Genomic DNA, 15,988 nt, shown 5'->3' with positions numbered 1-15,988 from the left:
TTCTATTTTATACCTACCTCTAATAAGCCTCTCACTCAAGTGGGCTTAGTGTAGGTGAGAAGCCAAAGACGTGGAGTGGCTCAGTGTCTAACCTTGACCTGACCTGTTAACTACCCATTTGATTCTTGGCTACTGTCCTCAGCTTCCAAGTAGTACCCATGGCTGCCATTAAGAGCAGAGAACAGTATGGCTATCCATCTTGAGAATGAGCTCCTCTCCTGCCCTTCTCCCAAGGCCTCTGTTCCGTCCCTGGATTTTTAGAGTAGAAAGGAAGGACAGAAAAAGACCAGCACACTCACCTTGGCTGGAGATAATAGTGAGCAGGTTGTAAACCATGGTAATAAGCCTTTCAGATTCGGGGTGGCTCCTCAAGGCATTCATCAGGAAAGAGATGATAAAATAGTCCCTTGGGATCTCAGCTTCTGAGTCTTGTGCCAGTGCTGATGGAGCCAGACAAAGAATGTGGGTTAACCCCACAGTTGGGGCTCTAAGGTCGAGCCTAGTGGGTACAGCATCATCTCTTTGAACTAAAGAAACAGATCTGTCTATTATTTAGGCACTGGTCGGGTCTTTGTAAAGATGGGGGCCTTGCTCACCAACAAGCTTATAGCATCTAGTTCCAGTTCTGGCCTCCAAGACCTTGCTGGGTCCTTCCCAATGAATATTTAATGGAATTTGTGGGCTCTTGCTTGGTGGTAGAGTGCTTACCTAGTATGCAAGAGGACCTGGATTTGATTACCCCCTCTTCCCTGAAAATAGACACAATCTGTGTGGTGGTTAGGCCCTCAGTATTAAGACTAGAAAGGTAAAGGGGTAACTAGATGCTCCAGGCTTGAAGATGTAGCTTGTTTTCTTCCTGTTCCTGAGTGCTGGGGGAGCTCAGCGGCAGAGTGCTGTCCCCCTGCTGGCAGTCACACCCTCCAAGCCCACTAGACCATCCTGTCTAGCTCCTATGATAGAGCTGGGGAACAGTTGAGAGAGACGGGCTTATCCAGGGTCCCTGGTCCCATGTAGACCCGGTGAGTGCAGACGTTAATTATGCCCTCTCTCTGAGATGGAGTTATATAGGCACAGAAGGGAACAACAGACTGGAAAGACAGATGCTGGGGATGAGTGGGAAGTTGGAGGAGCTGGTGAGGCAGAGGACCCAGGAGGGTGGGGCTTCTCCATCCAGTCTGGTGCCTACCTTGGCCCAGAACACGCAGCAGCAGGGAGCAGGTGCTGAGCAGAATGTCCAGGATCCTCTCATGCTGCTTGATGATGTTGAGCACCTCCTCCACCAGCTCTGGGGGCCATGGCAAGCCTGTACCGCACACAGCACAGTGAGGCACAGGAGCAGCCGGGCTGTGTGACCCAGAGGCTGCTGGGAGCCCGCTAGTGAATACAGAGGATCCATGTGGGTGAACACAAGGGCAGAGGAGGATGACCAACCCGTGTGTTAATGGAGCTCATGAAGCAGACCATCTGCCAAGGTCCACATCCTGCATTGTCCAGGCTAACTTGGAGTTCCTGGGCTGTAGTGGTTTTCTTGCCTCAGCCTCTTGAGTAAAAGACCACAGGCACAATGACACCATGCCCAGCTCTGCCAAGGCATATACTTGAAGCAGCTTCAAGAAGCAAGTCTTCTCAGCTCACTTTTAGATACCAAAGCTGAGAGTCAATGATGCCTGTATAAGGGGGCTGGAGAGATGGCCCAGAGGTTAAGAGCACTGGCTGCTCTTCCAGAGGTCCTGAGTTCAAGTCCCAGCAATCACATGGTGGCTCACAACCGGCTATAATGAGATCTGGTGCCCTCTTCTGGTGTGTATATGCATAATAAATTTAAAAAAATGGCTGTGTAAACCCAGCCCCTGTGGCTGTCACTGTCTTGAGACTTGGCTTATGAAAACGATGTCAGATTGAGGAACACTTGTGCCCAGGAAATAACCACAGGAAGTTCACTCTGACGAGGCCGAGGAAGAGGCAGCTCTGGGGTGGTGGATGAGGCCCACTGTTGGGCTTATAGCCCCTGTTATCCAAAAAGACAACTGCCTTGCCCTGGGCTTTATCTCGGCTACAGTCTCACTATAAAAGGGACTTCGGAACTCAGGACCACGAGGGGTGCACCCACACACTAAGACAATGGGGATGTTCTATTGGGATCTCACCAAGGCCAGCTGGCCTAGGTCTGAAAAAGCATGGGATAAATCCGGACTAGCTGAACATAGCGGACAATGAGGAATACTGAGAATTCAAGAACAATTGCAGTGGGTTTTTGATCCTACTGCATGTACTGGCTTTGTGGGAGCCTAGGCAGTTTGAATGCTCACCTTATGAGACCTGGATAGAGGTGGGCAGTCCTTGGGCTTCCCACAGGTCAGGGAACCCTGATTGCTCTTCGAGCAGATGAGGGGGGGGGGACTTGATCGGGGGAGGGGGAGGGAAATGGGAAGCGGTTGTGGGGACGAGGCAGAAATCCTTAATAAATAAATAAATTAAAAAAAGAAAAAAAAAGGGACTTCGGGAGAGTAACGGCCAATATGAGGGGTCTGTTAACTCATTAGGAGTCACACATCAGCCTCCTTGTAACCTCTGCTGTCCTAACCACTCAAACAGATCTTTGGTGTCCTCTGGATGTGTTTTGTGGATGGATAGGTAGATGGAGGAATGGGTAAGACGGGTGAGTGAGCAGATGGAGGAAGGAAGGAAGGAAGTGACGAACTAGCTGGAGGGAAGGGTGTATGGATGGTATACGAGTATGACATTGGAGCAGGAGAGACAGGAAAGCATGTCTTCAGACATTTAAAATTTCCCAAGAAGCCGTAATGCCGGGAAAGAGTTATTCTCGAGCATTCTGGTAGGAGGGCAAGTTGGTGTGCTTGTGGAGGATGGTATGCAGCATTTACACTCTGATATCCAGAGGTACAAGCACGCGCAGCCACGTATGCCAAGTGACCAGTATGCCAGGTGGTCAATCGTGGTGCTGTTTATAAAAATGGAAAATGAGAAGTAAGCAGATGCCCACTGTAGAGATGGTGGGACAGATGGATGAGTCTCTTCAACCAGGTGTGATGGTGCACACTTGTAGGTACTCTAGGGGCAGAGGCAGAAGGACCACAAGTTCAAGGACTTTTTAGACCACACAGTGAGTTTGAGACCAGCATGAGCAACTTAGTAAGACCCTTTCTGAAACTTTAAAAACAAGCAACAACCACAAAAGCCCCCCAAAGAGCTGGGGAAGTAGTTGAGCAGTGAAACAGTTAACCAGCATTGTACAAGTCTCAGTCTGTAGTACCACTACAACCCCAGAAGTGCTCCATCTTTTCTTTTTTTAAACAAGGCCTTTCTCCTATAGTTGTCCAGGTCTCAGTCCTCTTGCCTCAGCCTTCCTAATGCTAGATGGATTTCCTGTTGACCTGCTGAAATCATGCGGAAAAGCCAGCCTCTCTCCTACCCTCCTCTGCCAGTAAGCATGGGATCAGGAAGAATTCCAGTTAGCAGCCTGAAATGAAAGGCTGGCAGTTCCCACCTCCATCCACACTGCTCCATTTCCACCTCCCAGCCTTTCCCGGGAGCCTGGGGGAGGTGCCTGCACCGTTACCTAGATCTTCCTCTGGCATTGTCACAAGCTTATTAAGGGCCCTGAGCTGGACCTCTGGTCGGGTGGAGAAATTCTGCATGACATCTGCAGGAACAAGAACATATAGGAAGCCTACTGAGGGCCGTGCTTGCTGTCATACACTCTGGCACACAGGAAGCACACAGCAAGTGAGGAAGACACCCGGCATCCAGGGTGTGGAGTCAAAGGGCATAGGACTCTGGACAACATGGGCACTGAACAGGTCTTAACCACACAGGGGATTTGTCCAGTGGGAGCAGGGGATGGAGGAGCGGGGGAAACACAGGCAGGGCCAGGCTGCTTAAGCCAGGGCAGGGTATACAGTGGTGGGGGGGGGGCTGGAAACTGACCACTCACTAATCATGCATAAGCAGCAGGTCTAGGACCAAGTTGTGAGAGACACTAAGCCTCTTAAACTAATGCCAAGGCCACAGCAGCTCCCAGCACTGTCCCGTGTCCCCACTGTTACCTAAGACGTTGGCCACGTTGCCTTCCAGTAGCATATCAGTGATGAAAATGGGAACCGCCTGCTGGTGCATGTTCAGAGCAACACAGGAGTTTCTGAAGGAGCTGCTCATGAAGGTAATTCGGATCACATCCCTGGCAAAGGAACAGAGAATACAGGTGGCTTTCCATAAGAGCCTCCCTCTGCCTTGGGCTGTGGGTGACCCATAGTGGCAGATGCTAAACAGCAGTCTTCCTGGTGAATAGGGCTTCACTGTGTCTCATATGTAGCTAGTAACCATCTTTATAGTTCCATTTATAGGAACCTGCTCTACTCTATGAAGTAGACTCTATCTGTGGAAGGGCCTTCAAGGATGGTCCTGGGTCCAGAACTTTGGCTTTATGCCCCTTTCTTCCTTAAAAACATGAACATTGGGTGATGGTTGCACACGCCTTTAATCCCAGCACTCAGGAGGTAGAGGCAGATGAATCTCTTGAGTTCTAGACCATCCTGGTCTACAAAGGGAATTCCATGACAGCCAGGGCTGCACAGAGAAACCCTGTCTTGAAAAAAAGGAAAAAAAAAAGAGAGAGAGAAAGCAGAAGAAAATAATAAATAAACCAGGTATGGTGGCACATAACTTTAATCCCAGTACTTGGGAGACAGAGGCAGGTAGATCTCTGAATTTGAGGCCAGATTGGTCTACAAAGCTAGTTCCAGGATGGCTAGGGCAGTTACAGAGAAACTGTCTCCAAAAACCAAGCCGAAACAGTAACAAAAACATGACAGGGTTTCTGACTGACATTATTAGAACAGAAGCTCCCTGGGCTCCTGAAAGTGATGCGTGTCCTTGAAGTTGTTCTACAGTCAGTGGGAAAGTAGAGCTGCTTCCATCTTTTTTTTTTTAAAGCCAGATGTGCACACCTTAATTCCAGCAGTCAGGAAGCTGAGGCAGGAAGATCACTAAGGATTCAAAGCTAGCCTGGGCCACAGAGTGAGACCCAATTTAAAAAAACAAAACCAAAAAACCCCAGCATATGCTCAAGATTAGTGGCTGCCAGGTACTTGAGGAATATATGTGGACCAATCAGGACAGCTTTCCGTGTGTGAAGGTGGGAAGATACTCAGAGGTACACTGATAGGCTAAAAGAAGACCCAGCCCTGGGCTCACTTGATGCCTAGTCGATCAGAGGGATTGATGTGCAGCATGTAGGGCAGAAGCAAACAGAAGATCTCTGCACCAGGGATCTTCTTCTCCTCCATAGACTTCAGGATGGGCTTCAGGCTGCCTGGATGTTGGCGGATGCCCTTCCGCAGGTGCATGGCTTCTGTGTCCTTCAAGGAAAAAGAGCATCTGACTTGGACTTCTCTGAGCCATGAAGATGACCTCTGCTATCAGTGTTCCCTCACCAGGCTGAGCAAGAGCTGAGGCAGGGGCCTGGGGAAAGTGAACATCCTATAGCCTACATGGAACAGAGAGAAAGTCAGGGTAGTATGGTAAGAAGAATGAGGGCAGGTGGCTTCTCCACAAGACACTTACATCCAGGAAGGAACAAGTAGCCATGTCTAGAATGATGCAGCCCAGGGACCAGATGTCAGATTTGCAGGTGAAGGAGAATTTGAGAGTTTCAGGAGCCATCCAGGACTTATGGCAGGGGTCTGTGGGCAAGATCAAGGTGGAAGAACCACTGAGTCCCATGTTCCCTGGGGACAGGGAAACAGCAGAGCAAACCTGCCTCAGCACTACCACTCCCCTTTTGGGTGTTTTGAGAGAGGATCACCTGTATCCCATATTGGTCTTGAACCCCAGGTCTTTCTGCCTCCTAGTGCCAAGACATCAGGCTTGCTCCAGCACACTCAGCCACACTGTCCCCATTTTAGTATTCCTTTGCAAGGGCTCACGTCAGGAACCCTTCGGTCACCCTCCTTGGGCCAGATGAGAATCACAAGCTGTAGAAATGGACCCACTGTTGGGACAGACCTTAACCTCACCAGGGAGGCCTGTCCATCTGGGTGCTATCTGGCAGGCTGGCCCGAGTGGCTGCCTATCAGTGTGGCAGCAAGCAAGAGATGGGAAAGACATATTCCAGAAAAACTAAAGCGTGGCCCTCTTTGAACAGCTTATCCCTTCTAAATGTCAGGACCTCAGGGCAAAGTTCTGGCTGCCCTGCCTCATTCCTAAACCTGAGCCCTGCAGAAAGAACTGAAAGTACAGGGCCCTTGCCCTGTTCTATCAGCATGCCTGTCCTCAGGTAGTCACTTCATTTCCCAGTCAAACGGCAAAGTCAGACTCCAAGGACACACACCATCGACACCTCCAAACCACCCTTCCATGTGCCCACCTAATCGCCAGTCCATGCATCCATCTGTCTGCCCGTTCATCTACTCACTCACCCATACTCGGTGTGCCAAGGACAATCTCTGCCACCACAGGACTCTGACTTCTCTCCCAGGGTTGCTCTGTCTATCTGGGGCAGCTGTTAGCAGGCTTGCTACTCCATCCCTTTTACCCTACCATCTTTTCATCCCCTGGGCTATTTTGGGCCTCTGTGGATCATGCATGGTCAGTGCCTACATCCCAGAGGACTTGTGTAACACTAAATGCAGCTTCTGTCCTTCTTGGACGCTCTCTTCCCCACAAGAATTAGCATCTCTAGAGGCCCACAACCATTGCTGTGCTTCTGAGGGCTCCTTCTCACAGGCTGGCATCCTCTGGGCCCTGCGCCTTACCCACAGCGGCATGTCTACTGTGTTATGCCCTAGGTAGGAGGTCTCTGGACCATCTGAGCCAAAAAGCCCAGCCCTAAGAGTAGCCACTGCCCTCTGGATGCCAAGAGCCACCACCTCCCTTGCCACTCATTCCTAGACAACCCCCCCTCCCTGGCCACCTTCTTCTGCTCGGACATTCCACTTGGCTTCATGTGTCATCAGTGCCTGGGAGCTCAAGTCCTGCAGTTTGCAGTGGTTTTCGTTGACAAGGGCGATGTTGGAAGGCTTCAGGTTCCTGCAACCAAAAGCAGGGACCCCTGGTGCCATGCAGCAGCCTGGGCAGGGCTAGCACATACCCAAGCCTTAAGCCTGCTCTCCCAAGCCAGGTCCAGCCCTTTTCACTCTTCAAGAAAATGCCATGCTCATATTAAATAATTGTTTCTTAAAATAGTGGTGCGGGACAATTGTTCTGGGCAGGACAGAAACCCAGACAACAAAATATGACTTCTATTCAGTTTCTGTACATTAGGGAAGACCCCTTCTCCACTGAAAGTACAAGCACTGAGGCACCTTATTAGAGAAGGTACCCATTCTTCTGTACCGCCGGTGACATTAACATGGGCACCCATTCACTTTGCACGTACGGCCCGTGTTGGTGGAAGCTATTTCCCAGATCCTCCCACTGTAGATCTTGGGCCTGAAGCTGGGTGCCGGGGTCAAAGGATAGGCCTGGATTGCCCCAACTCATACTGGCCTGTCCAGAGGCTGTGCTACTGCAGGCAACCTCACCTCTCTTCGTTGGCATCTTATCTCTGTTCCCTTGCCCTTTAGAACCACCCCGCCCGGCCCCCACACTCTCACAGCCCTGTGACTTTGGGGTGAGTCAGGCGCTCAGAGGCTTCATGGGGAGGTGCCCTGTTCTCTCAGACAAGCGGAAGGGGAGTCAAAGAAGATGCCCCATCCTGCTCAGATCTGGACCTGGGATTTTTGGACAGTCCCCATCGTCACCTGTGAATGATGTTCAGCTGGTGCAGGTACTCGATGGCATCCAGCAACTGGCTCAGCATGGTGTGCATCCACTGAGGAAGAAGTAGGGGATGCAGTGTTGGAAGGGGCCTGGGAACTTCCGAAAGGGCAGTCTCTGCAGAGCTGGGTGCATATGACCATACAGTCAGTGGGGCAGTGACATGCTGGAGATGCTGGGTGCCCTGGGGCCGCCAGTGGCCACTTGATGGAGGAAGGTCATTGGTTAAGTAATAAAGAAACTGCTTGGCCTCATAGGTTAAAACATAGGTGGGAGGAGTAAACAGAACAGAATGCTGGGAGGAAGAGGAAGTGAGCTCAGAGGCCTTGCTCCCCTCTCCTGGGCAGACTTGTGATGAAGCTCCGACCCAGGATGGACATAGGCTAGAATATTCCCGGTAAGCGCACCAAGGCCCCTATCCTGATAGAGGAGCTCACTTAATGGTTTCCCAGATTTCTACCAATGTCAAAGGTGCAAGCCCACCCCAGAGCCTGCCCCTGAGGTGCAAGCAATGAAATGAGCTACATGCCTCCTCTGAGCCTCTCGGGGAGATGGTGTCTAGCCCGCAGGTACACAGAAAGTCTCAGAGGGAAGCATGCTCAGACCATCTCTGGAGAGTACTAGGCCCAAAGGTTAAAGTGAAAGCTTATAAGGGTCTAGAAGAAAACTAAGGAAAGCCCCGTGACCTCTGACCAAAAGGTCCTGACCGCAGGAGGACATTCATCAACTGGCCTCCATTACCCCAAGAACTGCCTATCACAAGGTGGTATCAAGCAAGTGAACTGGCAAGCCCCACACTGATATCTACCATATGTAAAGAATGTCTACAAATAAACAAGAAAAAAATTTGAATGGACAGAGGAGTTAAATGTGCAGAGGAGTTAAACAGGCAGAGAAGAAAAACTCTGAATGGCCAAAATGTTGCTGGAGGCCTATAATTCCAGAACTGAGTGAGTTCATGGTCACCTCAAAAAATAAAGCAAAACAACAAGAACAAAAAAAAAAAAAAACAAAAAAAAAAGCAACATAACAAACAAAAGCACATATCTAAAAAATGTGTTTCCCTGGTCTAATGACAGGAAGTGCAAATTAAAGTCATAACAAAATGTCACTAGCCCCTCAATTCTTGACAGGGAAAACACAGGCCCCATGATAACCGACCAGAGGACCAAATGGAAGGGGAACCCTCTTTGCTTCGGGGAAGGTAAACCCTGACCAACTAGCTTCTGCTAGAATGCTTACTGAAGCCACATCTGCTGTCGGGTTCAGGAACCCAGTCCTGGATGATTAGGCAAGAAACGAGCCCTTCCCCAGTGCTCCTGGCAGCCTTACTCCACAGCCCTGACTGGGGGTGACCAAAGGCTCATCTGTGCAGGAGAGGCAGAGCCACTGGGCACTGCCTTGCCATGAACAAAGGTGTCTAGCTGACCACAGGGAGAAGCAAGTCATGGCTAGACCTGAAAGGCATAGGGCTGAGTGGACAACATGTATTCAAGCCACACATTGAACTCACCTCGATGACCTCTAGGAAGTGCGTTAAAGTCTCTGGAAGCAGAACCCCATCAGTTGCTTCTGCCTTGCAACTTTCTGGGTCCTAAGGATGTCTAACCCTTAGCACTGGGCTGCTGGTGGTATGTGCACAGTGCATCAAAATATGCAACTGAGATACGTGCATATTGTGGTAGAATGCCTCCGTACATGGAAGAGAAACTTAAGGCCAGACTCTTCGGCTCCTGTCTCCTACTGCAGGGACTTTTAGGTGGCCACCAGACTTGGTGGCTCAGAGTGTCTCTTACCTCAGAGTCAATAGTCTCTTTTCTATTCCTCTTATACTCCATGACATTCTGGAAGGTTCCTTTGGCGTAATAGTCCATCACCAGGCAGAGGAACAGAGAAGAGATCTGTCAGAACACAAGGCTCCTTAACCAATTGCTCAAAGCCTGGGTCTGAGGGCTGTGTAGGACCTCTTACTCCAGGGCATCTTCCAATGGCCACCGTCTGTGGTGGCAATGAATGGTAGCACTGCCCAGTGGGGCCCCCTTACTCTCTTGTGCCCATTCCTATGCCATACCGCAGCGGGCCCTGTGGTTGTTCCTGGCCTCTGTGTGTGCAGAGCCCTTTGTGGAACTGTCCTTACTCCTCGATTGGTGAACAGTTCCTCTCTTAAGACTCTGGGAGCTCCTCTGAGGATCCCACCCTGCCCAGGGCCCAATTGTAGCCAGTGGCCAGCTCTGTTTCCTCCAATGAAACATCCTCTCTGAAAGCAGCAGGGTGCTTGGGAAACTCTGAGGAGTGCGTGCAGTGAGTGCCCTCCCTAGCCCCTAGTTGTCAACCCAGCAAGGAAACTGATGTGGAGATGGGACAGAGTGGAGGCCCTTCAGTCCCCTCTGCAGGTGGGCTTTAGGAAAGCCCTACTCATTACCAAGACAGGAAAGTCCTTTGCCAATAGGCCACAGGTCTGGGAAGCTCCACTCAGAATCCACTGTGAGGCACGGGGGCTTCAGACTCCATCATGAACTGAGATTAGTGTTCCCACTCTGCTCTCCTATTTAGTAACTGTTCTGGAGCCAGGGGAGTAAGGAGTCCACAGCGTGGGGACAATTGAGGGAGGGGACAGAAGAGCAGCTTCCCAGTATCAGCCCCTTCCACAGAAGCCAAAACCCCACCATTAAAGATGCAGTCTGGAGCCTAGCCCCTGACCTCCTGTTTTAACTGACTTCTACCCACTGTGTGAAAGTGGCTGACAGGCCTCCTGTGATGAGGCTGTTAGGGGAGCATTTGAGATCACACACAGGAGCCAGGCGATGCCAGCCTCTCAGTGATCTGTGCGGTCAGCGGCTGGGCTGTAGGTGCTCCAACTCACCTCATTGTTCCACATGATGAACATCTCATGGTACAGAGAGATGTTGGGGTGCTGGAGCTTCATCAGGGACATCAGCTGTACAGAGAGGGAACAGAGTGTCTCAGTCAGTACTGCTCTGCTACATGTTCCAACCAAGAGGTGGGCCACCGGCTCTGGGTGGGGCGTGATGTGTGTGTGCAAGGAAGCTGTGCAGCCTGCTGGGGAGAGGCCAGGAGGCTGGTGTGGGACTCCAGAGTGGGCGCCAGGAGAGGAGAGAGCAGGCCGGGCTGGATACGGTACTGTGCAAAGTCACAGTGAGAAAAGTACTTAGGAAACAAACCCAGTCAGGCAGCAGAAATGGTCTCCTGGACTCTGTGGCCAGATGGGCAATAGTTTTGCCTGGAAGCTGGGTGGGAAAGCACCCGGCCTGGTACACATCATTGGGAATGGACAACATGTCCGTGAGATGGTGGACTCTCCCATGCTCTTTCCCCATGTCAGAATGTTACTAGGTCCTTCTCTGCCCCAGTGATGCTGTGTATGAGCAACTCCAGAAGGAAACCAACCGGCAAGTGACCATCATGGAGGAGGAGACGCATCTCACCTCGGGTGAGATTGCTAGAAAGGCCCAAAGAAAGTGCTCATAGCCGCTGTCTATGAAACTTGAAACTGCGGCCATCTGTGGCTGTGAGGGTAACTTACAGCCCACCGTCCTCCCACCCTTCCCTGGCCCTTCCTTCTTTCGTGCCTAGCGTAGCTGAGGCTGCTGCTTTACCACAGCCACATCTCAGCCTTGAGTCTGAGCCTCACATGCAGTCCAGGCTGCCTCCAACTCAAGAGCCATTCAATGCCAGGACTGGGTGTGCACTGGCACACTCAGCAAACACACTGGTTATGTTTTCTTTGTAAATATTTTCTGAGTGCTTCCAAAATTTGTACTGTTCTTCTTTTATAACTAGAAGAAAAAAAATTCCCGTTCAGTGCTGGCGATAGAACCCAGGGTTCTGGGCAACTGATGCACAAACCCCACCACTGCACTACAGTCCCAACACTGAAGAAAAGCATCTTCAGAAACTGTGAGATGACTCAGTGAGCGAAGGCACAGGAGAGAACCAATCCCCCAAAGATGTCCTCTGAACATCAGGTCCTCCTCAGGTGTGCTATGAGTCACACATATGCACACACACACACACACTAAACAAATGTAAAGAAAACAAAAACATTTTTTTTTCTCAGACAGGGTTTCTTTGTGCAGCCTTAGTTGTCCTGGAACTAGCTCTGTAGACCAGGTTGGCCTTGAACTCTGAGGTCTTCCTGTAGCTGCCTCTGGAGTGCTGGGATTAAAGCTGTGTGCCACCACCTTTCAACAAGAAGATTTTTTTAAAAGATGGTTAAAGTGCTTACTTTGAAAACTTGACAATCCAGCCAGGTGTGGTGGCCCATGCTTTTAATCCCAGCACTCAGGAGGAAGCAGAGGCAGGTGGGTCTCTGTGAGTTTGAGGCCAGTTTGAGGTCTACAGGGTGAGTTCCAGGACAGCCAGAACTACATAGTGAGATTCTGTCTTGAAAACAAAACAACAACAAAAACAGAAACAAAAAAGAAAACAAGACGATCTGAGTCCAACTCTCAGAACCACGTGAAGGTGGGAAGAGAGAACTGACTGCACAAAGTTGTTCTCTGACCCCACACACGGCTGTGCAATGTGCTTTCTGTCCCCCTCCAACAATAATAAATAAATACATAAATACACACATGCATAAATACATAAATAAAATTGAAAAAGATGGTTAGTGGCAGAGTAGCCATTAAGGCACAGATTCCCAAGTGGCAATTAAGAAGTGGATGTCCTGGGGCTGGAGAGATGGCTCAGTGGTTAAGAGCACTGCTCTTCCAAAGGTCCTGAGTTCAATTCCCAGCAACCACATGGTGGCTCACAACCATCTGTAATGAGGTCTGGTGTCCTCTTCTGGCCTGCAGACATACACACAGACAGAATATTGTATACATAATAAATAAATAAATATTTATAAAAAAAAAGAAGTGGATGTCCTGAGCATGAACTCCCTTTATGACTACTGCAGGCGTCCCTTCACGCTGTCACTCAGGAAGTGGGCACACGGTGTGGTTGCTGAGTCCTGATCCTCTCAGGGGAACCACTCATTATTACCTCCTCCAGGGCCTCATTGGCGTGGTGCTCATCAATACACTCCACCTGGAGGGCATAGGAAGATAAGCTCAATTAGCAGATGTGCGGTGAACAGTGGCTGCTACTTACTGTCACTGCTGTCCCGATCACTATCACCGCCATTATCACAGTTATCAGCACCACCCCTCACCTCCAATGCTACCACCTACACGACTACTACCTCCGCCTTCATCACCACTTCCACCACCACCAACTCTCCCACTTCTACCTTTGTCTTCACCTCCTCCACCACCGCATCAACTACCAGCTCCACCACTAGCATCATCATTGCCACCACTGCCGTTTATAGGAAAGTCAGCCAAACATAGTAAAAATCTTTCACTGGTCATGGTGGCATTGTGCTTATAATCCCAGTGCTTAGGAGGCAGAGGCAGGAGATCTCTGTGAGCTTGAGGCCTCCTTGGCCTTATAAGAAAAACCTGGTCCAATCCTGCCTCAAAACCAAACCAAACCACTTATTCTAAAATAACGTAAGGAACAAATTGAACCAGCGATGTTGGGGACAGGATTTAGCTCAGTCGTGTAGTTCCGCATGCGTTCAATCCCAGGACTCTAAAGGAAGAGGCAGGCAGATGGATCTCTGTGAATTTGAGGCCAGCCTGGTCTACACAATGAGTTCCAGGACAGCCAGGGCTACACAGGTCTTCAAACAAAGCAAAACAAAACAAAACAAATCGAACCAGTAAAATCTTTCAATGGTTCCTGAAGTCCTACTCCGTGGATTTTTTTTCCTAAGGAAGTTATATGTGCTCAAGGGAGGAGACCCTATAAAAAAAATCTCTAAAGATGTTTATCACAGTTGTTTATTCTGCGGAAACACAAATCTAGCTAAAGCCATGTGAGAGGACAGGCTGGGCCGCGTACCGCGCTGAAGCAGCACTTGCTGGGAGGAAACACAGCTGTCAGATAGGAGAGGAGGAAGCCGCGGTGACCGCTGAGACAGCGTCAATATATGAGATATTATCAACCTCCGTACCCGTCTTACAAACGCACAGAGGACCGGAAAGACATGCAGGCTCCTGCCTATAACCCCTCACCTGATTTCTATTTAGAAAAACCAAGCTGACCTTGAACTCCAGCTCTAAGGTCTTCCTCCCAAATGCTGTGAGTATATAGTGTGCATCAAACCTGAGGTGGCTAGCTTTAAAAAACAAAACAAAACAAAACAAAACTCTTTTAATTGCTCAGAAGACAGGCAGCCACTTAGGCCACTGGCGTGTGAGACGAGGCAGCTGATCCCACGGCTAGCTAGCAAAAAGGTACATAAACGCCCCAGCCCCACACCCTGGGGCTGCAGCCAGTTGGGAGACCTGGCAGAATATGGTCAGGCCCCAATCCCCAAGGTCCTTGTCACCACCCCAGAGGAAGGTGTATAAGGGACTTACACAGCAGCCACTCCTCTTGGGGTGCTCCTGTGGGTCTACATCCCACCCCAGCTGGGCTAGTTCTGTGCCCTTTGCTCAGTCTCTGTGACCCCCCCCCCACTTTCAGTCAGATCAATGGTTCTGTACTAAGTACTACCGTGTTACTGCTTATCAAATTCAAATCCTCTCGGAAGCTGCAACCCTGCTGAGGATGGACTCCTGACAGGGTTGTTGGGGCCAGTGAGATGACAGTGGGCATGCAGACAAGCACTGGGGTTAGCAGAGTCAAACAGTGTCTCTCCTCACCAAAGCGTGTGTGCGTGGGAACAGATAGAACTCCGGGAAGTCCCACGGTACAGCCTACCCCACCAGGCTTCCTGGGCATCCTGGGTGTCAGAGAGGCCTCTCTAACCTGGGATGGTGAGCTTGGAACTGGAAAAGCCACGGTTACAGAACCGTACCCCATGGCTCACAGAGCTCTGTTCCTTACCTGCTTTAGCATGTACTTGTTTTCAGTTCCCGCTTCCCTATCCACCACTAACAGGTTCACTCCTAAGGCGCCAGGACGGAACTCTTGCAAAATCTACCCTCGAGGAAGAGAGAGACTGTGAGGAAGTGCACACTGCTCTGTTTCCCACCGGTGCTGGCTGCACACTGGGCCCGCCAAAGCAAGCAATACAATCTCCCTGGAAACCCATTCTGGAACGCTTAGTTTACATCCTCATAACCCTCTTCCAGCCTGACAGTTAAGAGCAAGCTGCCCTGGGACAAGGTTTAGCGGTTCTAAACCACAGCAACACCATCTTCCAGCGCCCCTCTCCAAAGAAAGCATCCCAACAAGGCTCTGTGATCGCTGAAACTGGTGCTGTCACAGCTTCCCTGGGGCTCAGCACTACAGGAAGTACTGCGCGACCATCCCTGGTGACCTACACTGAGAGATACTGAGGCCCAGGGAGCAAGGTCCTTGCCTGAGTATATAGCACTCTGGAGTCTGAGCCAGAGCTTGTGATGGAAGCCACACCCTCAGAGCTGGCCTGCAAGGTCAGGGCTGTGGGGTAGAGGGTGGCTGAGATCTCTGAGTGCCTAGACAGTTATCAGGGTGGGGGGAGGGGACAAGATACCTAGAGGAAGTGCTGGAAGGATAGACAGAATCAGGGAGTCCTAGGAGAGCTGACCACAACATCAAAACTATATTATTTTTAATTTTTTTTTGCTCTAAAAGTTCCTGTTTTACTAATGCCTGTAAACCTCAGAGAATCCTGCAAAAGGGATGAAAATCTAACCCACGAAAGCGAAGCTTTTATTGGCTGAGTCTAACATTTAATGAGGGTGGCATGGAAGGGTGGGAGGACAGTTTTTGTGATTTTGGTTTTTCAAGACAGGGTTTCTCTGTAACTTTGGAGCCTGCCTAGAACTAGCTCTTGTAGACCAGGCTGGCCTCGAACTCACAGAGAAAAAAGGGCAGTTTTAAAAGAACATCCATTCAGGTTTTTGTTCCTAGACCCAAGCGTACAGACACACAGGGGGAAAGGGCATATGCATCATTCTCCAACCAGAGGTCAGACTGGGGGTCGGTCATCATTTTAGAGAGGGAAACTGAGGCCCTGCGAGGCGAAGCGCTCGAAGAAAGGCACTAGCGGGATTATGGGGTCAGATTGTGACAGAGGCTGGTTTTCGGACCTGTCCCCCACTATCCACGGACCCTGGGCAGCACCTGAAACTTTTCCATGGTATCTTGAGGAGACACTTTGCCTCACTGACACTCTGCTGAGCACAGGGAAGACAGTAGACCCTCGAGC

At 50.3% G+C, this 15,988-nt stretch overlaps 1 protein-coding gene across 2 annotated transcripts in view; it reads right to left on the bottom strand.

Annotated features, from left to right (window-relative positions):
• The window catches only part of Stkld1 (serine/threonine kinase like domain containing 1), a 19,124-nt gene extending 3,206 nt beyond the window's left edge, over positions 1-15,918 (bottom strand). For both annotated transcript variants that reach the window (XM_041674497.1, XM_041674498.1), the window contains exons 1-13: positions 15,904-15,918; positions 14,680-14,772; positions 12,787-12,831; positions 10,640-10,714; positions 9,573-9,677; positions 7,761-7,831; positions 6,932-7,047; positions 5,584-5,702; positions 5,215-5,378; positions 4,068-4,198; positions 3,581-3,664; positions 1,187-1,303; positions 300-440 (exon numbers count right to left, since the gene is read on the bottom strand). In XM_041674497.1, coding sequence (XP_041530431.1) covers positions 300-440; positions 1,187-1,303; positions 3,581-3,664; positions 4,068-4,198; positions 5,215-5,378; positions 5,584-5,702; positions 6,932-7,047; positions 7,761-7,831; positions 9,573-9,677; positions 10,640-10,714; positions 12,787-12,831; positions 14,680-14,772; positions 15,904-15,918 — 1,276 coding nt within the window. The remainder of the gene's footprint in view (positions 1-299; positions 441-1,186; positions 1,304-3,580; positions 3,665-4,067; positions 4,199-5,214; positions 5,379-5,583; positions 5,703-6,931; positions 7,048-7,760; positions 7,832-9,572; positions 9,678-10,639; positions 10,715-12,786; positions 12,832-14,679; positions 14,773-15,903) is intronic.
• Between the last annotated feature and the right edge of the window lie 70 nt (positions 15,919-15,988).

The sequence above is a fragment of the Microtus oregoni genome, unplaced genomic scaffold (assembly GCF_018167655.1).
Source record: "Microtus oregoni isolate MIOR12 unplaced genomic scaffold, Mior012 000025F_ref0000491, whole genome shotgun sequence".
NCBI lineage: Eukaryota > Metazoa > Chordata > Mammalia > Rodentia > Cricetidae > Microtus > Microtus oregoni.
The sequence above is the reverse complement of the archived record's forward strand: the minus strand, read 5'-3'. Positions and strand labels throughout refer to the sequence as shown.